The sequence below is a fragment of the Erpetoichthys calabaricus genome, chromosome 3 (genome assembly GCF_900747795.2).
Source record: "Erpetoichthys calabaricus chromosome 3, fErpCal1.3, whole genome shotgun sequence".
Lineage (NCBI taxonomy): Eukaryota > Metazoa > Chordata > Cladistia > Polypteriformes > Polypteridae > Erpetoichthys > Erpetoichthys calabaricus.
In genome coordinates this window covers 201611102-201636613 of record NC_041396.2, presented here as the reverse complement: position 1 = coordinate 201636613, position 25512 = coordinate 201611102, and the positions used below count along the sequence as shown (strand labels likewise).

General features: G+C 36.9%; 1 protein-coding gene across 1 annotated transcript in view; it reads left to right on the top strand.

Moving 5' to 3' along the window:
* bckdhb (branched chain keto acid dehydrogenase E1 subunit beta) overlaps positions 1-25512 on the top strand; it is a 225917-nt gene that overhangs the window by 146210 nt on the left and 54195 nt on the right. Inside the window, exon 9 of the mRNA XM_028797663.2 lies at positions 21106-21192. Within this exon, the coding sequence (XP_028653496.2) occupies positions 21106-21192 (87 nt within the window). The remainder of the gene's footprint in view (positions 1-21105; positions 21193-25512) is intronic.

Sequence of the window (25512 nt, the reverse complement as noted above, 5' to 3'; positions counted from 1 at the left end):
TCAATTTTGTGCTGGCTTTGTTGGGATTGCAGTTGACACAGAGCTTCTTATTGTTAAGTGCCTATCTTTCTAAATATATAAAGCTGTATACACATGGCAGATGTTTACAAACTTCAAAAGAAAGTCTTCCAGTCCAAAGTTGGACTGTAGACAGTCTAGTAGCCTGAATTCACCAAGACTGAGCTTTCAGTATATATTAGTTGGGTTTCGTACTCTTCTCTCCTCTTCAGAAAAAAGCCATTAAACATGGATAGCATAGAGAAGCTGTTTTTTGCTTAGAACTTCACATTGCCAACAATTCAAATGTAATAGAGCACTGAAAGGTGATTTTTAACTCTTGTACAAGTGAAGTATTTAGTTGACTTTCAGTTGAAGTTTATTTGATGTGACTTTTTAAAGTTAACCATTTCAGGTCATTTATTTTTCTTTCCTTTTTATTGAATTTAATCAAGCTTTTCCTTATGTTTGATTTTCAGTTAATAATGCAAAATCCAAAGTTTTAACATTGTGCATATATATATTAAAGTTACAAGTCTGGATTGCCAGTATTCATAATCACTGACATGGGCAATGTAGAACGTTTCGAGCAATGCTGGATAGAAAAGATCTTTAAAATGGTTTATAGGTTATGCTAATACAGATATATTTCTATGAATGTGCTGAATGTGGTAAATGCTTTTTTGAGTGCTGAGGGTTATTGATTAAATGTATTGTCTATTATTGGGCAACAGAGAGATGCAATGGTTTTACACTTTTACCTCACAGACCTGAAGTCCTGTTTTTCGATCCCACAGCCAGTCCTTGTGGAGTTTGCAGGTTTCTTGCCGCATCTGTTTTTTTTTTTTTCTGCTGGTACTGTGCTTTTTTTTCTGGCATCCCAAAAATATGTGTGTGTTATGTTAATTGGCAATTTTAAATTGGCCTTTTTTTTTTTTCTTATACAATTTTCATTTTGTCCAGGTTGGGTTTCTACCTTGCTGACATATATCCTCTTTATAATGAGGTATATTTCATGATTTGTCAGTGACATTCCTTGTCCGTCCTTAAATAATGTAGCTTGATTCTTATGCTGCTTATGCAAAGTCTGTGACTTGGCCTAGAAGGAGCTCTAGATGTGTAAATCTTTGCATTTAAAATAATTATCTCTTATATTTTAACAAACATTTACTGCTGTTCTTTGGTTCCTAGTTTTGTTACTATTTAAGTAAGACATCTTTCGAAAAAGTAGGTGATACACTTATCTGAACTAGTAAGGCTTTTGTTTTTTTTTTCTGGTCCAACTGTCCATTTCTCAAAAAATCAATTATAAAAGCAAATATACATATACTCAAAAGTCTGAATAGGATATCCTTACCACATAACTGCATAGTACAATTTTTAAAGCTGTTATTTTGTTTCAGCCAATTTGGAATGCAGAAGAGCCAAACAGAGAGCTGTAATAATAGACTGGGATTTTCACTCAGACACTTGTACTGCACTAAATATAAAAATACTTTACTAACAAAAGCAGTTATTTGGAAAGAAGGATAACTGGGGGCGGTAAGAAATGCTAGTGCCATATGTAATATAATATATGATTTTTTTCTTCCCCTTTTGGGTTCTACTTTACTCAATGTTTTATTAGTTTTGCATCTTTTTACAAAAGGTACCTTTCTTCTTTTGGAAACAATCTCTTTCTTAAACATTAAAATATCAAACTGTCAGCTTTTTGACATCTTATCAATGGCAAACACAATCTATTTTTACTGTCAGAAAAACAAGTATTCTTTTCTAGAAATATTTCCCTTTTCCACTGTAATAGTGTTGAAGTGGGTTGTTGTGTGGAAACAAGTACTTTTAAATTGCATATACAATAACATAATAGAATTTGCTAGCATTTTTAATCACCAGGTAAATCTGACTTGGAAATCTTATTTAAGTGTTTTTACAAGTCATGATTAATTTTAGAGAAATTGCTGCCAAAGTTATTTATTTTGATGGCTTACTTAAATGTGTTAACCATTTTAGTGTTTATCTTTAGCTCCCCTCAATCTAAAGAGGTTTCTGGGATGAGTGAATAAAATATTTAATAGAATACTTTCTTGTTTAGTAGAAGTGTGCCAGTTTGTAATGTTAAAATTATTTCTAGAAGTTTTCTTCTTTAGTGAAACTAACAGCTACACTATCTGTGTCTGTGCAGCCTTTGCTGTGTTGGCTGGCAAAAAAACAGACCAAGGAGAGATTGTGCATTTATTTTCTGTTTCATACTAGATATAAACGTTTACAAGAGTTCCAATTTGTGTCAGTGTCTTCAGCCTGTTATGTTGCTAATTTTTCTACTTGCTACATATTTACATGTGCACAATCATGTCTTGAAATAATGTCCATAAAAGAAACAGTCTGTTATTGAATTTCTTGTGGCATAGAAATCATCAGTAAAAAATACTCAATATAGTTGAAATGCATTTCCTTACCTTTAAAGCTCTCAAAGATGCTCTCCATGTGAAAAGGTTGTTGAAGTAATGATGGGGCTGTTTGAGAAGTGTAGATATTGCTCTAAATACAGGATTCAGACTTTTACAAGAAAGAGGAACCTCATGGTATTTGCTACTGCAAGGCCATTGGAGTTAGCAGAGATTATGTATAAAACAGAGGACTGCAGCAGATACATCTGGTTAACCTATTACTGGGTTCAGACTATTTTAAATTAAATTGCAAGCAATAAAAAATATTGTTGTGGAACTTCTGGATCCATGAAAATATAAAATATGTTTTGTTAACCATATAAAACAACATCCAGTCTAACTTTTGGTTTAGCGCAGCAAACTATGATAACAGTCAGAGAGGCTTAATATTTTATAAATATATTTTGTTCACAATATTTCTATCCATCTTCTACTGTAAGCATTCCATCCTGCATTATTTGTCTATAAATTTCTACACCTTTATGTTTTAAGGTAACTTTTTCAATTCTTACTCTTGTTCACACCCACACTGCATTGCTCACTGCCATCTTAAAAAAATGATTTTACTCTTAATTGGTTTTTATTCTTTTAATTCCTGTTTATTAGTCATATTTCTCATTTCTTTTTTTTATTTTATTAACAAATAACATTCCATACAAATAAGACATATTTCTCATTTCAAATAAAGCACTGGACTCTTCCTCCTGCTGAGAGTCTTTGGATTTCCTGTTTATTCTAGAAGTAAGTATTTAACAATGTTTTCAACAATATTTCAAGAAAAATATTCCTGCATTGTTTGAGTGAAACAATGTGCTTTTTTGGACTGTGAAAAATAAATGACAATGTGCTGTCAGTGTCTTACCTGTGGTTATGATAAACAATGCTGTTTGTTACACTGTTATGGGCTGTGAAAAACGGTAATGTGCTGTCTATTGCTGTTACGGACTTTGTGATCAGCACTTGTAAATTATTTAATAATGATAATATTAAAACACTGCCAGTAATGTTGAAATTTGTGGTGCAGTGATAATAAATTACAGTTACTACATCATGCTTTTTATCCATTAAAACATATATTATCCTTATTCTCAAATGCATAATACATTCAGAAAGGAAAGGGACGTTTTTGTACTGTGGCTTTTGCAAAAGCATATTTTTGTCAATGTGGCTCCTGAGTAGAGCAAGGTCAAGTACCACTGGTATAGAACATCAGTTACCTATATCTCCTTGAAAGATTATATAGTATTACTTTTCAATGTGAAAATTGAATTCCATTTAAATAAGTAAAACTATCTACAAGTAGAATTTATGTGGAATAAGCATTCTAGTAAGATGGATAAGCAATATAAAAAATATTGAGCAAGATAAGTCTATGTGTTAGTAGGGTGGTATAGGTAATTACAATCAATTTGTCCTTCTCCACTTTAACGCCATCTGTGAGTACACCAAACACAGCTTAATGGGTTAGGAGTGATTGTGACACCAAGGCTCTCTGGTAGGCATTCAAAGATTTTTGTCCAGAATATTGTTCGATTGGTGAATGCCAAAATGTGTCCCATTGAGACTGGAGCTACATTGCAACATTCACAGGCTGAATCTTGGACAATTTTAAACAAGATAAATATGATTAATTAAAGATTTTAAGTTGAATGATTAAGTGCTTTGTGCAAATGGAGCTAGAATGTATTCTGTGCATGGTTGCCTTCTACTCCTTTTTTGAGATGTTAAGTGAAAGATCCTTTCACCACCTTGCCCAGGGATCTTTGGAAGGAAAGAACTTTAAAATGTTTTTTATATATTATTGAGGTGCTATCTGAGTCTTCAAGATTGATCAGTATTTCTTCCGAAATAGAAATGGGTGGTAGGTGAGGAACATTCTGTCTATTGATCCAATGGCTGTAATTAACTTTCATTATAGAATAGCCTTCTGAACTCTCTTTAGCAAGATATTTGCTTGTCTCACACAGACTGTTTTTTGAAGTCACAGAGCTGTAGTTTTAAATCTTTTCTATATAGAAGCAAACCTTTTCTGTGTATAACCAATAATAGCCTAAGCCTATCAGGATTTTGGTTGCACTTATGTGAACTTAATTTAGTGTGTAAGGAACCCTCCAGAGTAATTTGGAAGGTTTAGGGGTTTGGAAAAGTGATCAGATTATGTCTTCAGTTTTAAATAGGCTATGGGAAAAGTAGTGTAGAGGAGTACTAGTTAGACAGAGGCCTGGGGCTCCTGAAATGTTTTTCTACAGTAGACTGAAGCACATAATAAGCCATACTTGCCAAAGCAGATTGTCATTAAAGCTTGTAGAAATTTTGTATAGTGTATCAAAAATAATTTTTGGATTTTATAAATAAATATGTAATGTATATAATAGAGATCTGTGATTTATTATGAATAATGATATTTTATATTGGGAAGTAAGAGATGTGTTAACTGTAGAGTAAGATGGTATTAATTTGTTATATACTGTATAGTAATTTTGGGCACATTATTCTTCTGCATCGGTTTATTCCCTGGTTTCTTAACCTTTTCAGTGCTTGTCGTGAATTTCATGATTACACGGTATACTGTATTATATACAGCATTACTTTATTTGTACAAGTTCATTGAGTCGTTGAAGGGTTTTTGGATTAACGTATAAGTCATTGCACTTGTTCATAAACCTATATTATTTCTGTTGATTTTAATCACAATATTTTGAAACAGTGTTCTAAAAAGAAAAGACAGGCTTCTAGTTTTTTTCTTATAAAATGGCAACACCAGGCATTGCTCAGAGTATGAATGGTTTCTAGCTAAAGCCTGATCTTAAACTTCGGTCTGTGGTTCAATGTGGGTGGAGTCCTTTGATTCAGAAATATAGGGTTGCAGTAAATCCAAAGGGAAATGGCTGTGTTGCTTAATTATGATGTGTGTTGAAATTTTAGTTGGTCAGTCAAAACAATATTTCCTCTCTCATTCAGATATGCTGCACTTTTTATTTTAACAAAGGAAAATAAACTATAAGACAGCTCAAAACTATTTATCTATAGAAAGGTGGAATTGTATTATTCACCCAGTGTAAATATAGCAACAATCTTCACAGTTTTGAAAACAGACACATTTGTACATTATTGTTGTTAATAAAAGTATCTGCAACATATCCTTGATGGTTATTCAAATATTTTTTTCTAATGCTTATCCTACATAAGTTCGACTTGTAGATAGTTTTACTTGTTTAAACTGAATTCAAGTTTCACATTGAGAAGCAATTCTGTATAAGCGTTCAAGTAGATACATCAAATACAACGAATACTGTTTTGGGGAAACAATACTTCCCTCACTATCTATACTAGAGCAAAATTAACAGAATTTTTAGTTACACTTGTTAACAATTAAATATTTTATACATTAACATCAAAACTTTAAAAGTCTGAATCCTGTTTTTTAATATAATCAATGAGAGTTACATTTGATATAATATATGAAATGTCTGAAATTCAATTTATAAAGGCAGTTTTATCTTTTCAACAGCAAAGGTTATTCAAACCGAAATGCTGCAATAATTTTCACCTTTAAAAGTTGCGTGGAATTTTACACAATAAATAATCTTGAACTTAGTATTTAGTAAAAAATTTTACTAAAATACACACTTTTTTTGCTGAGCCCCATAAGTTTAAATTATTCTCTGTACAATTGATGCCAATAGTACTCCACTGTCAGGGTACACGTAATGATATAAAGCTATCATCAGGTAGCATGTTCATTAATTTGGGAGACTTGTGGCTAAAGTGGACCCATAAGAAATGAGGTCTTAAACTATTGTACTAGAACATATTGTGGTACATTGCTAGCAACACTGACTACAAGAAAGAAACCCATCCTAGACCAGCAGTTCTTAAAAAAACCTATACTGCACAGTAATACAAGCCAATGTAAAATCATCAATTAATCTTACATGTGTTTTAGAATGTGGAAGGAAAAATGTTAAAATGGGGAGAGGAATTCTAAACCATGCAAACACACGGATAAATTTAATTGGGAATTTTTTTCACTTTTTAAAATATTAAATATTAAACTATATGGAAATAAGCAGCTACTATCTATAATACAAGCAATCATTTTTATGGCATCTTTTTCTATAATTTTTTCTTATACACCACTTATATACATGCTTATATTTGTTATAATTTCTGTTGGTGCTAGATTCGTCAGGATGTACATGGATACATAATCGGAGATGTTCCTGGGGTCATTGGGAGCTTTGGACCTTTCAATATCAGACCCTTTCACCCAAGTGAGCCAGCCAAGAGTGATCAGACCCCGGTTTGTGTCCCAATTGCAGACACACACTGATCAGTCCCCTTAATCCATAGCCATCTAGTGGCTCTCTGTGCAGCTCCTATTATGGATCTTATTTCGTTCCTTTTGGCAGCCCCCAATACCCAGCATGTTAAATGCTTTGAGGACTGCAAAGCCCTGATAACCCATCTTCATCTGGCTAACAGCGAGTCTTTCACCCCAGTGCCACCACTTCTTGGTACTTGCTGCATTATCTATCATTAGCTTCCTCCATGCGCTCTTCCCAAGGCCCTGTGAGTTCTATAGCATTATCGCCTGCTTGGTGCTATCTAAAAAGATGATCATGTCTAGCTGTAGGGTTGTTGATGCTGTGGTGTGTGGAAGTTTTAGCTGTCTACCCATGTCTACTTTTAGCTGCCAGTCAGAAGCTGTGGGAAGAAAGCTAGATGTTACCATTGGCTGTTGCAACATATCTCGAGCTTTGACAAAAAAGATGGACTTCTTTAAAGAATTCTGTCATCTGAAGGCATTTATTCCTCAACCAACACTCTCAGCCCCTGGTTTCAGAACCTGATCATGATGCCACCAGTAATGGCATTCACTCAGATCCTTTGGGAAGCTACTGAGCAGATGTTCCAGGGATACTCTTTCTGAAGAAAGCAATCATGATGAGTGGTGCTCTCCCCCCAGGTATGGAGGTTTGTGGGGCTTGGTACAACATCATAAACAGCTTGAATAAGGAACCGGACTTGGTAAAATTCTGTCTGCCAGATGTTAGATCAAGAAATCTTTTTCTAAAGAGGGTTCTACCACCTTTCAATCTTCCTTGATGTCTTAGCCCCACCATTCTGCTCATTCTTTCTTCCTCTACCCCCACTCACACTTCATCCTATATCAGCCATCACCTGGGCATTGTCAACTTGAGTCTTACAGAAATATCTTAGGCCAGCTCATCCCATTACCACCATTTCCACTAAAGCCTTCTGTCATAGCCTCGATTTTGCCACCATCAGTGCCTTGTTAGTCCTCCATTTTTTTGCCATTTCATACTTCTATGTTTGTAGATCCAGGCCTGACTTGTCCACTTTGGAGAGCTACACTTCTATCTTCTTGTTGGTCTTTTCAAGCCGGAATTTCTCAGGCTTAAATCAAATACATTCCCCAAGTTCTTTATCTGACTACTCTGTATTGGATGGGGTTGTTGATCTGTCTAGTGAAAATCATAACTTGTCCTCAAACTTCCCTTTCTTTAAGACTAGAGACCTCGACTCAGTAGGTTTGGAGCTCATCCTTTCCTTTATAAAAAGCTGTTGAAGGCCTTTTAGTATCCATCTGTTTCCTGGTATAGATGATGTTGTAATTATGAGGTCATCCTTGATGCCAGTCTTGGTCAGGGGACCCTCCATACTCTCATATAGAGATATACTTGTGTTATTAAGCACTCTCTCTATAAGCATTGCCTTTCTCTTGGAAATGTTACAATGTTAGAGATACTCTGCATTCTCTTAAAAATTAATTCCATTATGCGCAGTAACTAGTATTTTTTCAGATATGTCTGTTAAGAATATGCTTATGTTGAAAGATGACTGATGACATGCTAATGATATACTAGAAGCAAATCACAACTTGCTGTTTCTTTGAGCAGATTTTTTGTTATATTTGTTTTATTTGAGCTTTTCATTCACTAAGGTAAAAATATATGTGTGTATGTATCACTGACATTTTTCCCTCATCTTTTCTGACTGTTTTTTCAATAGTTTTGCATTTGGTTATGGTCAGTGTCACTACTGGCGATCAATGTTCCCTCTAAGGAACAAGGGCATGTGTGCAAAATATATTTTGTGTGGATGGTGCTCTGAAACGACTTGTGCAAGGTAATATGTATTTTTAGGCTTGCAATTTAAATATGTGATGAAGGCCTGTATTGTGATAAATTAATATAATATGTATGAAACTTTATTCATTTACCGCCCAGTTATAGAGAAACATAAATACAAACAAAATACATGTAGCCAATTAGCTATCAGTATAACTGACTTGAGTATTATACTACGACGACAAGTCATGTAGTATAATAACTAGGGCAGTGTAAGTCAACTAAGTAGCAATGGCACTACCAATAATCACACTGTTAATAATATAACGATAATACAATATCAACCATGTTCTTAAAGTATTTAAACACAATAAAACACAAAAGTTTTATATATGATACAGTTCAAAATCTGGCATGATAAAATTAACAAGGTGGTTATTACAACTTTTCACATCTAATTTGACATTCCTTCCACACGTTATATGTTTTGTGCAAATCCAGTCTTTCCAGCATTTAAATATAATTTTATTCGCATAAGATGATCCAAATGAGTAACGTCAAGCCTGTTTCGTGTTTTCACTTTAACACTATTCATGAGGCTAAAACCTCATTCACAGTCAGCACTGGATGCTTGAAAAGTACAGCAAATATCGATTAACATTGCGAGTGAGCTAAATTGTTCATCATTTAAAGTTACTCCTGCGATTTCAGGTAGTGAATTTATGGTACCAGATTTCAGTTTCTCTCTGATCTGAAATTTGAAGTCATTGTATTGAGTAATAATCAACTCATCATTTGTTGTATGTAACAAATCTTTATACTTTACGCAGAGTTCTTTTATCTCTTTGACACTAAAATCAGATGCATAGTTTTTCAAACCTGTGGGGTCACAAGCTGACCAAAATTGTAGTTCATCCGCTGGAAATCTTACCTTTAAGTGATCACAGACAGATCGTATGAACTGTGTGATTTGTCTTGTGTCAATGCCTTCATTTTCACTCAAAATTTGCCTGGCTTTATCATTCCAGTAAACATTCTCACCCAGATATTGTGCTTCCAATTTACAGATTTTAGAAAAGCAAAATTGATGTGCTTCAATTGATGATAAATTACTTTGTTGTAATAACATGGATAAATTAGCTAATTCAGTTAAAACATCATTTCCTGTATACAGAGCAATCTGATACAGTGGATCTCGTAATGATTTCAAAACATAATTTAAAACAGGATTATTGTAATCTTGCACTTGTTCTTCACAGTATGCAGCTAAAACATCAAGATTTTTAACAAAAGCACTGACAACAAAGTTATGTGACAACCAACGAACTTCATGAATTGGTCGAAAAGAAATTACATCCATATCATTTACATTTGCCAATTCTTCAAGTGCACCTTTTTTAACTGAAGATCGACTAAATAAAGTATAAACAGTACGCAACAGAATTTCAATATTTTTAACACTAGAATTACCAGAGACAACGAAAAAAACTCGTAGATCCGGCCCACCTTAAATCGCTTCTTAAATCTGTTCACACCTCTCCGCCAGCGTCTTTTGTCCTCTAAATGTGCTGATAAAAGACAAGCTGCCAGCAGCCGGCTATTCCATCCCCCCTCCGACTTAGAACGTGCACGAACTTTTCCCAGCTCATGACTTGATTGATTATCTGGGAGTGAAGTGGAGTTTTACAGTGGAAATAAGAGATTGTTATTCTAAAGTAATCTGTGTAAACACATTGTTAAAACAGAAACTTTGTCATATTTTAGTAATAAATGTTACAAAATGTAGTAGGCATAAACTATAGAATGTGTAAAGCCCGAGTTCCAAAGATCAAATAAACACTTTCACAAAAGCTTCAAGGACAGTACAACAGCCTCCGTGGTGTAGCGCGTTAAGATTTGCCTCTTAGAGCACAACAGCTCTGCCGCCTTACAGACCTGAGTTTGATTCCCCACTGGGGATAAAATGTTGCTTTTTTTTTTCTTTTTAACCTCAAACGGACATAAAATTTATAAATTAGTATGCACTGTCAGTTAATGAGATCGTTATATTTTCATGTGGGATGCTCCTTTTAAAATATTTTTTTAACAATTGAGACTGCAATTAACAGGAACAACTGTCCTTATAACTGTTATTTTTAAGATCCATAACACACAGACAGACGAGCACTGCATAATAGAGAGACAGACAGGCAGAGATATGTAAATAAACAGGGAAGGCACATGTACTGAAAGAAAAAAAAAGATCAACGTGCGTTGTTTCTGCAGCACTGAATGAGCTCACCCGCTCTAACATCACCCTTCCCCCCGATCTGACTCTCTAAGTAACAGCGCAAGTACAGACACAAATCAAGTGCATGTGTGTACTGTATAATATTAACAAAAAGAGCAGCTTACTACTGAAAACGGCAAATATAGGAGTCAGTGGGGATCGAACCAGAACTCTTGATTACACTTGATTTGTGTCTGTACTTGCTCTGTTACTTAGAGAGTCAGATCGGGGGGAAGGGTGATGTTAGAGCACGTGAGCTCATTCACTGCTGCAGAAACAACGCACGTTGATCTTTTTTTTTCTTTCAGTACATGTGCCTTCCCTGTTTATTTATATATCTCTGCCTGTCTGTCTCTCTATTACGCAGTGCTCGTCTGTCTGTGTGTTATGGATCTTAAAAATAACAGTTATAAGGACAGTTGTTCCTGTTAATTGCAGTCTCAATTGTTAAAAAAATATTTTAAAAGGAGCATCCCACATGAAAATATAACGATCTCATTAACTGACAGTGCATACCAATTTATAAATTTTATGTCCGTTTGAGGTTAAAAAGAAAAAAAAAAGCAACATTTTATCCCCAGTGGGGAATCGAACTCAGGTCTGTAAGGCGGCAGAGCTGTTGTGCTCTAAGAGGCAAATCTTAAAGCGCTACGCCACAGAGGCTGTTGTACTGTCCTTGAAGCTTTTGTGAAAGTGTTTATTTGATCTTTGGAACTCGGGCTTTACACATTCTATAGTTTATGCCTACTACATTTTGTAACATTTATTACTAAAATATGACAAAGTTTCTGTTTTAACAATGTGTTTACACAGATTACTTTAGAATAACAATCTCTTATTTCCACGGTAAAACTCCACTTCACTCCCACATAATCAATCAAGTCATGAGCTGGGAAAAGTTCGCTCACGTTCTAACTCGGTGGGGGGATGGAATAGCCAGCTGCTGGCAGCTTGTCTTTTATCAGCACATTTAGAGGACAAAGGATGCTGGCGGAGAGGTGTGAACGGATTTAAGAAGTGATTTAAGGTGGGCCGGATATACGAGTTTTTTCGTAGGCTCTGGTAATTCTAGTGTTAAAGGCAGAAAAAAAGCTTGGGAAGACTGCCCATCCCCCCCTAGTTTCACCCAAAAAGCTATCAATATAATCCACCAGCAAGGATGACATCAGCATGTAGTACACACTCTTCATCAATTGACAGTCCCAGCAGAGGAACATGATTTAAAATAAAAGTTTATTGTAAATTCTTACATTATTTATTATAACTACGCAAAAGAGGGTCTGAAGCTAGAGGGTGCAACTTACAGTATGTCAGCTGATTGAGTACTGTCTTAATCTGTTGAGTATAAATACAGCCATACAAAAGGAAGTATACCCCATGAAATATTTTTATTTTTTATTTCTTTTTTTAACATATGTGGGCAAATCCAGATTGGAACTGCATTTAAATATAAAGGTGATGTAATTGGGAGGAAAAAAAACTTGGCCTTCCAATAATGTATTCAATGAAAAACATACAGATACTGTATGCCGTTACGTCTGTGCAAAAAGTAAGTAAACCCTTGGCTCAAATAGCTAGTATTTCCCCCTTTGGTAGAAACAGTTTCAAGCAGGCATTTCTTATAACTCTGTACCAGTCTCTGACATCAACTGGGATAAAGTTTTTCTCATTCCTCCATGCAGAAATCCTTTCAGCTATGTAGCGTTTGAGGGGTTTCCTGTATGTACAGCATGTTTCAAATCCACATACAGCATCTTAATGGGATTCAGATCTGTGATTTGAATTTACCTTTCCAGAACCCTCCGTTTCTTTCCTTTAAGCAATTTCTTGGTGGATTTACTGATATGTTTAGGGCAATTGTCATGTGTGAAGTATACTTTTGGTTGACCTTCAGTCTTCTGACAAATGGTCTCAAATTGTCCTCAAGCACATTCTGGTACAATGACAAATTCAAAGCTGCCCAGATGCAGCAATGCACCTTCAAACCATAACCTTTCCACCACCATAGTTTACAGTTGGTGTCAGGTTCTGCTTGTCAAATATTACAGTCATACGAAAAGGTTGGGGAACCCCTCTTAATTCTTTGGATTTTTGTTTATCATTGGCTGAGCTTTCAAAGTAGCAACTTCCTTTTAATATATGACATGCCTTATGGAAACAGCAGTATTTCAGCAGTAACATTAAATTTATTGGATTAACAGAAAATATGCAATATGTGTTATAATAAAATTAGACACGTGCATAAATTTGGGCACCCCAAAAGAGATATTACATCAATACTTAGTTGAGCCTCTGTTTGCAAATATAACAGCCTCTAGACGCCTCCTATAGCCTTTGATGAGTGTTTGGATTCTGGATGGAGGTATTTTTGACCATTCTTCCATACAGTTAAATTTGATGGCTGCCAAGCATGGACAGCCTGCTTCAAATCATCCCATAGATTTTCGATGATATTCAAGTCAGGGGACTGTGACGGCCATTCCAGAACATTGTACTTCTCCCTGTGCATGAATGCCTTTGTAGATTTCAAACTGTATTTTGGGACATTGTCTTGTTGAAATATCCAACCACTGCATAACTTAAACTTTGTTACTGATGCGTGAACATTATCCTGAAGAATTTGTTGATATTGGGTTGAATTCATCTGACCCTCGACTTTAACAAGGGCCCCAGTCCCTGAACTAACCACACAGCCCCACAGCATGATGGAACCTCCACCAAATTCGACAGTAGATAGCAGGTGTTTTTCTTGGAATGCAGTGTTCTTCTTCTGCCGTGCAAAGGCATGTCATTAGGGCGGGGATGCTGGCGCACGCATGCTGTTGCCGCTCCTCTCTGTTAACAACACTTTTTGCAAAATTCGCCTTAATCCTACACTTTCTTACGCTTGTTTTATTTTCTTTATTGTATGTATAGTTCGTGGATGCAGCTGACTCAAATTGTATGGATTAGGTTTAATTTTTACAGATTTTATGGACTTTACTTTGACTGAGAACAACTGAATCTGGGGATCACGGGACGAGACCTACGAACATTTCTTTGTACCCAGCGATCTAGTAGCCTGGGATGATCTGTCTCCTTGATTATATTTGCTATGCTGGTCTGCTCCCGATTCATTTTACTGTGCTGTATGACCAAGAACTGATCTGGTGTTCATACCCCACCTGGCTTGTGGCTCTGGGGTGATCACACCTGTAATACCCAGCATTACTGTTTATGGCTGTATGTTGGAACCTCCAAATCCTGCTATCTCCTCCTGCTATGCTTTCTGCTGCTCTGCTATCACTGCTCATCTACACTACCGCACCTGCCCGTCTCACCGGCTCCGCTGTGCTGTGCTGCTTCTCCACTGCTATCAGATAAGTATTGCTCAGTATCATGTTAAAATACTCTTGTGACAAACTCCTTTGTTAAAGTTTCTCCAGAGCAAATGGTCTGACTGGAATATCCTAAAAGACACCAGTATTTTGCGGCGCCCGAAATATGTACATCGCGGGTCAGGTCGCGCGAATGAAAAGACCACCGGCGGCATTTGCTCAGGAATACGCCGTCCTACTCCCAGCCCTGGAAATAGAAGTGTCAGTGTGCCAAATTTACAGTATGTGAAAATAAACTCCGGTCACGGCGCTGTGCAAAAAGAAGCCTCATTAACTAATATTGCATTGTTTAACTCGGGATCTCTTAATGGCAAAGCATTGGTGCTGTCAGAATTCATCATTGACACCAAACTTGATATACTGTGTTTAATGGAGACTTGGCAAAAACCGAATGAATTTACGTCTCTCAAGGAGGCGACACCACCTGGATACACTTTCCTCACAGAGCCTCGCAGCTCAAGACAAGGCAGTGGACTTGCAGTAATTGTCAAAGTGGATTTACACATCAAAAGAATCCCAATTGATTGTCAATTGTCTTTCAAGTGTCTGGCTCTTAAACTAATAATGGAATCAGGTTCTGTCTCACTCATTGTTATTTATCGTCCTCCAAAATACAATGCATCCTTATCTGATCTGACTGAACTATTAACCCACTTAAGCTCCTTTTCCCAGAGAGTTATCCTTCTTGGTCATTTCAACACCCATATTGACATCCCCACATCTAAACTGAGAAATGAATTCCTATCCTTACTGGACTGTTTTGACTTGATACAACATGTTGATTTTCCCACCCACTCTGGTGGTCATATATTGGATCTGATCTGTACTTCTGGACTATCTGTTGTCAACATTTACAGCACTGATTTGGGACTCTCTGACCATAAAAGCAGTACTTTTCACTGTCTCATTATCTCTCCCTCCTCTTACCTGTAAACGACACATTTCTTACAGAAACCTTAAAAATATCTGTCCCTCTGTTCTTTCTGGGTCCATTTCTGATCTTTTACTGTCTTTACCTATTCCATCAACACTAGATAGTCTTGTTGACCACTATAACACAGCCCTTCATTCAGCATTAGATAAAACAGCTCCTTTAAAACATAAGGATGTTTCCTTTAAGCGTTCAGCTCCTTGGTATAACTCAGAATTGCGATTTATGAAAGCAGCTGGCCGACGCCTTGATAGAATGTCACGCAAGTCTGGCCTCACCGTGCACATCCAGGCTTTCTCTGACCACCAAAGAGCTTACAGAGAAGCACTAAATGCTGCCAAGAACACCCATTATGGCAGAATAATAGAAAGTGGCCATGATAACCCAAGGGTTTTGTTCTCTGTAGTTAATAAACTACTCGAACCCGCATCTGGCCCAACTACCTCTTCTGCTGAAGTCTGTGAGAATTTCCTCCACTTTTTCCGTAACAAAATTAAAGATCTAAATAATTCAACTAACATAAATACATCATCTGTTTATATCTTTCCCTGTTCTCCCACTCCATCCAGCTCCTTCTGTAAGTTCTCACCAGTCACATCTGCTTTTGTTAATAACCTGCTTTGTAAGATGAGGCCAACTACTTGTGTACTGGACCCAATCCCCAGCACACTACTTAAATCCTGCCTTCATGCCATAATCCCGACTATTACAACAATAATAAACTCATCCCTTGACACTGGCTCTGTGCCTCTCACTTTTAAAACCGCTTCTGTAACCCCAATGTTAAAAAAAAAAATTTGGCCTTGATGCTGACAATCTTAACAATTTCCCACTTACCTTTTCTATCAAAAGTTCTTGAGCGTGTTGTAGCTTCCCAACTCACCAACTACTTAACTTCTAATAATTTGATGGAACCCTTTCAATCTGGTTTCAGGGCAGAGCACAACTGTGAAACTACTCTGCTACCGGTAACCAATGATTTGCTTATGGCAGCAGACTCTGGACAAACCAGCATATTAATTCTATTAGACCTCAGTGCAGCATTTAACACTGTCAGACATGACATTCTACTGTCCAGAATGGAGAACATGCTGGGTATCTCTGGCACTGCCCTCCAGTGGTTCAAGTCCTACCTGACTGATAGGCAAGAGTTTGTTAGTCTTGGCAACAACAGATCCAGCTCAGCGCCAGTCACACAAGAAGTTCCTCAGGGCTCTGTCCTCGACCCTCTTCTCTTCTGTATTTATATGCTTCCCCTTAGCCATATTATTCATAGATTTGGACTGGGTTATCATTTTTATGCAGACGATACTCAACTCTATTTCAATGTTAAAAGTGGAACTTCATCAGAGCTTTCTCAGCTCACAACCTGACTCAGTGAAATTAATACAGTGGAACCTCTAGATACGAGTTTAATTCGTTCCAGCACTGAGCTTGTATAGCGAATTTCTCGTATCTAGAACAAACGTCCCCATTGAAAATAATGGAAATCCAGTTAATCCGTTCCGCATCCCAAATATATTAACATAAAAATCAATTTTCCTAACAAATAACACTGATAAATTATATATACTGTAGTCTACCTTTAATAAATAACACTGGTAAATAATATAACTGATTATTAAAAGAATCAAAACAGGTGTCCAAAGTGCAGTAGAGCATTCAATAAATCTTTAAATAAATAATCCTTAAAACAGTTGTGAAGTGGAGGTTTAAAGTACATAAGAATAACAATCCTTTAACACGAGGTTAAAACGTCAACAGGAAGCAGTCTTCAAAAAACAGATGACAATCCCCGGTGCTTCTTCTCTGCTAGCGTTTCACCTGCTTCTCCCATGCGGGCTCTGCAACAGGCGAGACACTTAATGCAGCTGACGTTCTCTACACCATCCTGCTTCAGCTGTTTGGCTCGCCTGTTCAGCTACACGCGAGCCTGTACTCGCTCGCTCTCTCGCACCGACTTCCTACTGCTGCGGATTCCTGCCTCCTCCTGCAACCTCCGTTCTCTCTCCTCTCTTTTCTTTTACTTCTTCTCCCCCTTAACCGGCTCGCGCTTCTCTATATATGCGGGGAAGACATGGCAGCTGCTAGGGTTAGCACTTTTAATACAAAAAAATAAGGGACGCATACGTATTGATTCAAAACGGGACGCGCAATTTCATTCTCAAATACGGGACGATTCCGTATTTTAAAGGACAGGTGGCAACCCTGCCCAGCCCATCAGCCACAGGACAAATCATGGATGTGGGCAGTTTCCCACCTGTGCACTTAGGTGAGAAACGCAGACACCGCAGATCGCCCTGCGGCTCGCTACAGCTACCACGCCCCCTCGCTAAACCGCGAAGCTATACCCACAGCCTGGCTCGTGGCTCGTTACGTGAACCAATGCTCGTATTTAGATCTGAATTTTTCGCTCATACTTTCCTCGTATTTTGAATTTCTCGTATACAGAGGTGATCGTATCTCGAGGTTCCACTGTACCTGGATGGAGCAGAACTCTTCAAAATTAAACTGCAACAAAACTGAACTCCTACAATTTGGGACCAAAGTGCCACTTAACACTAGAATTACCAGAGCCTACGAGATAACTCGTAAATCCGGCCCACCTTAAATCCATTTGCACCTCTCCGTCAGCGTCTTTTGTCCTGTAAATGTGCCGATTAAGACAAGCAGCAAGCAGCCTGCTATTCCATCTCCCAACCGTCGCAGACCGTTCACAAACTTCTTCCAGCTCATGCCTTGTTTGATTATCTGGGAGTTTTAGAGTGGAAGTAATAGATCGTTATTTGGAACACATGCATTTCATGTGTGTTCCGTTTCTACAGTAAACTGTGTAAACACATTGTTAAAACAAACTTTTTCATATTTTAGTAATAAATGTTACAAAATGTAGGCATAAACTATAGAAGGTGTGAAGCCTGAAGTCCAAAGATCAAATAAACACTTTCACAAAAGGTTCAAGGACAATACAACAGCTTCCGTGGCGCAGTGGTAAGATTTGCTGACTTGTAATCAAGAGGTCATCGGTTCAATCCCCACTGCCACCTATAGTTGCCGTTTTCAGTAGTGAGCTGCTCTTATTGTTAATATTATACAGTACACACATACATTTGGTTTGCGTCTGTAACAGACTGTGTACATTTATAGTACTGTACTTGTAAAAGTTACCTTTTTTTTTTCACTTTCGTTCTCTCACTCATGATCACGATACATACTACCGTCCCTACACCCAGGGATCTGACGCTGTTAGTTTTTATTTGAAACTGGGAATAACTAGATGTGAGTGGTGTTTTGAGGCAGTGGTACTGGACATTCTCTCATCTGGAGGGATAAAAGCTGACACACAAACGCTGGTGAATCTGCCTTCTTCATATCTCACCGTCACTTGATTTTTTTTTATTCAGTTTTATTGAGTGTTCCTGCTCACGCAGAATTAGTATACACCTTACGGTTTATGATGTCGATGTTGCATCCTCCTTTTCTTTTTCCATCGCCTTTTCTAGTAATATGCGACAACGAAGTTCCTCTGCAAAATGAGCAATGAACACTCTTCTTTTCACAGTGGCCCCCATGCATGCCTTGCACAGTACATGTGCGTTGATCCTGCTGCACTGAATAAGCTCACGCCTTCTGGTGCACGATGTCGACTCAGCACAGAGAAAAAAAAGAAAGACACAAATATATGGGACACTGATGCAATATAATTTGAAAATGAACAGCGTCAGATCGGGTGTGAATTTATGCTGGCGCTGTTACTTAGAGTCAGATGGGGATGGGGATCGTGAGGGTTGTTACAGTGTGATCATGATTGAGAGAATAAAACTGAAAAAAGCTAACTTTTACAAGTACCATAAATTTATACTCAATGTCCCATATATTTGTCTCTTTCTTTTTTTTCTCCGTGAACTAACTATGGCTAAAAGTCCCTTGTTAGGATAATTCTACATTAAATTTGCCACATTTATTTTACTAAAGACTATTATGTAAAAAAAAATACTAAAATTATACACCAATGAATGACTAGAAGGTGCAAACATCAAATGCAAAAGAGAAGAAGATTAAAGAAAAAGATAAAGAGGGATGTAATTATACCTGCAGCTGGACTAGTTAATATCATAAGCATTTTGTCAATACAACAGCAGCTGTCTTGTAGGAGAGACAATAAGCAGTTCCAACATATTAAATTGAAATATGTTTTCAAAAGATGTCAATGCATGATTGGGTGCAGTTTGAATAGACAAAGGGAGATAATTTCATAGCTGTGGAGCAAGAATGGTGAAGCTGTGTCCATTCTCAGTACGTTCAACAAGAGGAGGGGCATTCAGTAGTCAAGCAGAGCCATAATGGAGACTTCTTAAGGGACATACTGTATGGAGAAACCAAAGACTAGAGATGTTGCAGAGCAGAACCTTTCAGAGAATCATTGGTCAAGACAAGAGATTTTGAACTGGATCATTGTATCAACAGGAAGCCAGTGAAGAAACTGAAGCAGAAGAGTAATAGTAGTGAAATTAATAAAAAGAGTAAACCAGGTGAGCAGCTACATTCTGGAAGAGATGGAGAGGTCTGATTGCATGGTTCAGATCAGATAACAAACATATAACATATTAAAATAATAATCTTTGTAGGTCAAAACAGAGTACTTCATGCCAATTCAAAAGCAACAAATGGTAAACCATGCTAAAAAGGAAAAATCATAACCATGAAATTTGAAAAGTTTTACACTTTATAAACATAAGGCTGACATTTCTCTGGTGCAGTGTTTTATCTTAACAACTTACCCAATTCCTTGATGGTCTCTGCCTGTATAAAAATACAATACTTAACAGGTGGATCATTGGCCTTGATTTAACTGTTAGAACTCAAAAATAAATATTACAAATTAATTTCGCTATTGACTTCCAAGTTATTTGCTTTTTACAGTTTTTTCCCTTTATGATTCCATTTGTGTTTAATTAACTGAACCATTTAATGAACTATAACAAAATTATACACTGTGTGTTATTGTAAACATTATTTACAATAAACATTTGTATTTGGTTTTTGTGCTGTTACTCAGATGCAGCTATATAACAAATGCATCACACAAAAAATGCAATTAAAATTAGCATTTCTAACAAGATTCCATCCTGCATTTTCTTACACAGCTTTACTTTGATTATGCAGCATCAGTAAAGCAAATTAGTTGCAAAAGAGACTTGTCTGTAAAGAAAAGAATTGTTGATTCAGTTGCAAATTCAACTTAAATTTTAACTGAAGATTTAAGGATGAGCTAATCTGGATCCTGAGTTGGTTTGTTGTGTGGTGGGTGCGGAAATGTGCTGTATCAGCACATGCTCCTAACCTCTCTCTCCTCTCTCTATGTTTCTGTGGAAATGTTTATTTGTATTTAAAAAATCATTAAACGCCACAGGGAAATGTTAAAGAAAATATCAATAAAATCACACTACATCAATCAACTTCTCTGTCTCTTATCATGAACAGAAATAGACAAACTTCTGTTTTGTGGATGGGAGAGCATGTTGATAATGTGGTTAGTGCTGCTGTCTCACAAAATTTAAATTCTGCACCTGGTCCTTATCCATGTGGAGTTTCAACGTTCACACCATGTCTGCAAGGGATTTCCCCCAGTACTCCACTTTTCATTCTATATCCCCAAAGATGTGCATTTTGGTAAAATTTGCAGTTCGTAATTGGCTGTGTGTCTGTGTTTGTGTGCATGAGTGTTCCCTGCTGTTGAGTGGTGTTCTGCCCACTCTGCTTTGTGCCTGATGGTGCAGGTTACGGTCCCAACATGATACTAGGTTGGATTAAGTGGTTTTGTGAATGTTGAATACACTTACAGCATAAGTAAATCATATTTCTAAAATATGTTCACTCTTTTTTTCTTCAGTATTTCAGAATGATGTATGAACATGTTTAGTTTTTCAATTATGTTAAGTATAGTTGTGTTTAAAGTTTTGCCTTTTGCATTTTTCCTCTATTACAGTCTGTGGTTAAGACCGGGAGATTATTGATCAGCCATGAAGCTCCGGTAACAGGAGGATTTGCTGCTGAAATTAGTTCTACTGTACAGGTAGAGTAATTTGGTTTATGAATATATATGTTTCAAATCCTGGGCCATTGTGCAGCCTATGGTACCTGTAAGTCTACAGTACAGTTTAACATGCTAATATTTCTACTGTAGTCTTGTGTATACTGTATTTTGTGAAAATGGTTTTATTGCCAATAAGTAATGTATATTTCATGTACTTTAATTTTAGTTGTTTGTATGTACAACCCCAAATCAGAAAAAGTTGGGACAGTGTGGAAAATGTGAATAAAAAAAGAAAAAAGCAAGTTATAAATTCTCCTCAAATTTTATTTCATTGCAGACAGTATGAACACAAAATAATTCATGTTTTTTTTTGTCAACATCATTTGATTTGTAAATAAATATCCATTCTTGCCATTCAGGCTTGCAACACATTCCAAAAAAAGTTGGGATAGGGGCAATTAAGGGGTAGTAATGAGGTATAATAACTAAATAATGATGTGATTTGAAACTGGTGATGTTAACAGGTGATTGCAATCATGATTCGGTACAAAAGCAGCATCGAGGAAAGGCCTACTCCTTTAGGAGCAAAGATGGGCAGAGGATCGCCAGTTTGCCACCAAGTGCGGGCAAAAATCTTTGAAATGATGAAGAAAAACATTTCTCAAAGACAGATAGGAAGAGATTTGGGCATTTCTCCCTCTACAGTGCATAACATAGTGAAAAGAATCAGGGAATCTGGAGAAATTACCGTGCGCAAAGGCCAAGGGCTCAAGCCTAAACTGAATGGCCGTGATCTCCGAGCCCTCAGACGGCACTGCATTAAAAACCGTCATTCATCAATAAATGATATAACTGCGTGGGCTCAGGACTACTTCAGGAAGTCACTCTCAAGCACTACAGTACGTCGTTACATTAGGAAATGCCAGCTAAAACTGTACTGTGCCAAAAGGAAGCCCTACATAAATAGTGTCCAGAAGTGCCGTCGACTTCTCTGGGCTCGGAGGCATCTGGGATGGTCCATTGTGCAGTGGAAACATGTATTGTGGTCAGACGAATCGGTTTTTCACATCTTTTTTGGAAGAAATGGACGCCGTGTGCTGCGGACCAAAGAGGAAAAGGACCATCCAGACTGTTACCAGATACAAGTCCAAAAGCCAGGGTCTGTCATGGTATGGGGTTGTGTCAGTGCCTTCGGCAAAGGTAACTTGCACTTCTGCGATGGCACCATCAATGCTGAGAAGTATATCTCAGTTTTGGAGGAACAAATGCTGCCTTCAAGACGACGTCTTTTCCAGGGACGCCCATGCTTATTCCAGCAAGACAATGCCAAACCACATACTGCGCGCATAACAAAGGCATGGCTGCGTAAGAAGAGGGTGCGGATGCTTGACTGGCCTGCCTGCAGCCCTGATTTGTCTCCTAATAAGAATGTTTGGCGCATTTTGAAACGAAAAATGCGTCAACGAAGACCCCGTACTGTTGCGCACCTAAAACGTTGTTTGCAGGAAGAATGGGACAAACTAGCACCTGCAACACTTAGTCACTTGATTTCTTCAATGCCTAAACGTCTTTTAAGTGTTGTTAAAAGACAGGGGAACTGTACAAAGTGGTAAATGCTGTACTGTCCCAACTTTTTTTGAAATGTGTTGCAAGCCTGAATGGCAAGAATGGATATTTATTTACAAATCAAATGATGTTGACAAAAAAAAACATGAATTATTTTGTGCTCATACTGTCTGCAATGAAATAAAATTTGAGGAGAATTTATAACTTGCTTTTTTCTTTTTTTATTCACATTTTCCACACTGTCCCAACTTTTTCTGATTTGGTGTTGTAAGATAGAGTATAAAAAAATTGAATTAAAGGTAAAGCCAAAAAGAACATAGTTTAATAAAACATAGTAATTTTAGTTAATATCAATAAGCCAAAAAGTGCCATCCATTGTTTGTGGTAGATGTTTTTTTTTTAATTTAAAAAAAAAAAAAAAAAAAAAAAGCTTCTGCCAAACCCAGATACAGTAAGTAGAGAGGCATGTAGTATGAATCCCTCTGTTCGTTAGCGATCACTACATTATGTAAAATGCTGGCACCATTTGTATACCAAGCCTTTTGTTCTCTTCTGTCATACTAACATGCAACAAAAGGTTAACAGGGAATGAGAGACTTCTATTGCATGAGAAGAGGGGGAAAAAATCATCTTTCTAACATAACATCAAGAAATTCAAAATAATGAGTGACAAGTTCTTCCTGTTCCAGTAATTTGAGACAGACAAAACATAACATTCACTCATTCATTTACTTAAACCCACTGATCTGGAACATTTCCTAACATCATTACTTGTAAGGCATGAACCAAGTCCATCACAAGGCACGTTCAGTTGCTTTATATAGAATCACCAGTCAGTATACCCTACATGTGTTTGGGATGTGAGATGAAAAGAGAGTACCTGTAGAGAACTCATATAGGCTTGTTATAAGGGGTACCCAAAGAATAGCAGTTTACACTGAGGAAGAATGCTTAATCATCACATTGACAGTGTTAGAGCCCAGAATTCTGGGATGTGACGCAACAGAGGCAACCACTCTGCCACAGTATCACCTGAATTATTATTACAAACAAAAAATGTTTTAGATACATTCATCTTGAAACTGACTCTTTGAATAGGTGACTAAGTTGTTTAACAGTGCCACATCCTCACACAGGACAAAGCTACCTTTTATTTCCAAGCTATTGGAAAAAGTGGTATTCTCCAAAATCTCCTCCTATTTGATTAAGTTTAACATCTTTGACAAATTCCCGTGTGGATTTAGAGCTCTGCATAGTACAGAATCTTCCCTGCTTAATGTACAGAATTACATTCTTCTCACTATTGATTCTGGTAGTTATGCAGTTTTAGTTCTGCTTGATCATAGCGCAGCTCTTGACAGAATCAACTATGATGTTCTTTTACAAAGCTTGGAGGCGGAAGTGGGTTTTCAGGGCCCAGTGTTAAAATGGTTTACCTCCTACCTGAGAGAAGGAAGCTTCTCTGTCAGAAAAGGTAACTGTTCCTCATCCTCCACTCCCATTAAATGTGGCATTCCCCAAGGTTCAATTTTAGGGCCGTTATGATTCTTACTATACATGCTACCGTTTGGTTCTATCTTCAAAAATAAAATTTTTTTGTATCATTATGCGGATGACACACAGTTTTACCTACCAGTTACAGCTGATAGCACCTGCTCGCTAAAGAACATTTTCAGTTGTTTAGATGATATTAAATGCTGGATGGCAAGGAACTTCCTTCAACTAAATGAAAACAAAACTGAATAATTATATTTGCCCCCCCCCAACTCTGTCATAAGCCTTAGCAGGTGGCTTGGTCCACTGTCCATAAATTTGCATAATGGGGTTAAAAACCTCAATGTGTTTTTGCATGCTTCATTGAATTATAACAAACAAGTCAGCAGTGTTGTAAAAGGTAGATATTATCATCTTAGAACTATAGACAAGTTAAAGACAATTTTATCTCATAAAGACCTCGAATTAGTTATCCATGCTTTTATCACCTCTCAGCTTGACTACTGTAATTCCCTGTAAATGGGGCTCTCCCGTTCCACACTTTCTGGATTTCAAATGATTCAGAATGCAGCTGCTAGACTTTTAACTGGGACAAAGAAAAGACAACAATATCACTCCTGTTCTAGCACATTTGCCCTGGTTACCTGTGAAATACAGAGTTGATTTTAAAATTTTGCTATTTGTTTTTGTTTTTACTCAATGGATTAGCACCTCCGTACATGTCATATCTGATATTTCCGTATTCAGCTCCCTGGTTGCTTACGTCATCCTCACAACAGCTCCTCTCAGTTCCTCATTCACATTCAAAACCAAAGGTGACCGGGCTTTCTCTGTAGCTGCCCCCAGACTTTGAAATAGTCTCCCATCTAGCATTAAGTCATGCCATACTATTGGTGAGTTGAAATCTAAATTAAAGACCCACCTTTTTTCTCTTGCTTTCATTTCAGTTTGAGATTCTCCTAGGATTTTTGTCAAGTCCACTAATATGTTACTTCTATCTGAATTTAATAAATCTTACCCCCTTCTTCTTAATCTGTTGTTTATTGTATTACATTTACTTTAATTTTAATTTTTATTTTCTTACTTTTTGTATGTTCATTTTCAGGTTATTTTCTTTATATATTTTATATTCTACAATGTTATTTTATTTATATATATGTAGTATTTATTATTCAATTCTTTTTAACTTAAAATCACTTTGTTTTTAAATGTGCTATGTAAATAAATGGCTTGACTTGACAGGACATGTTCCCTGAAACTGTTAAGTTTACAACCATCTAATTGCATGATGTGAGCTAT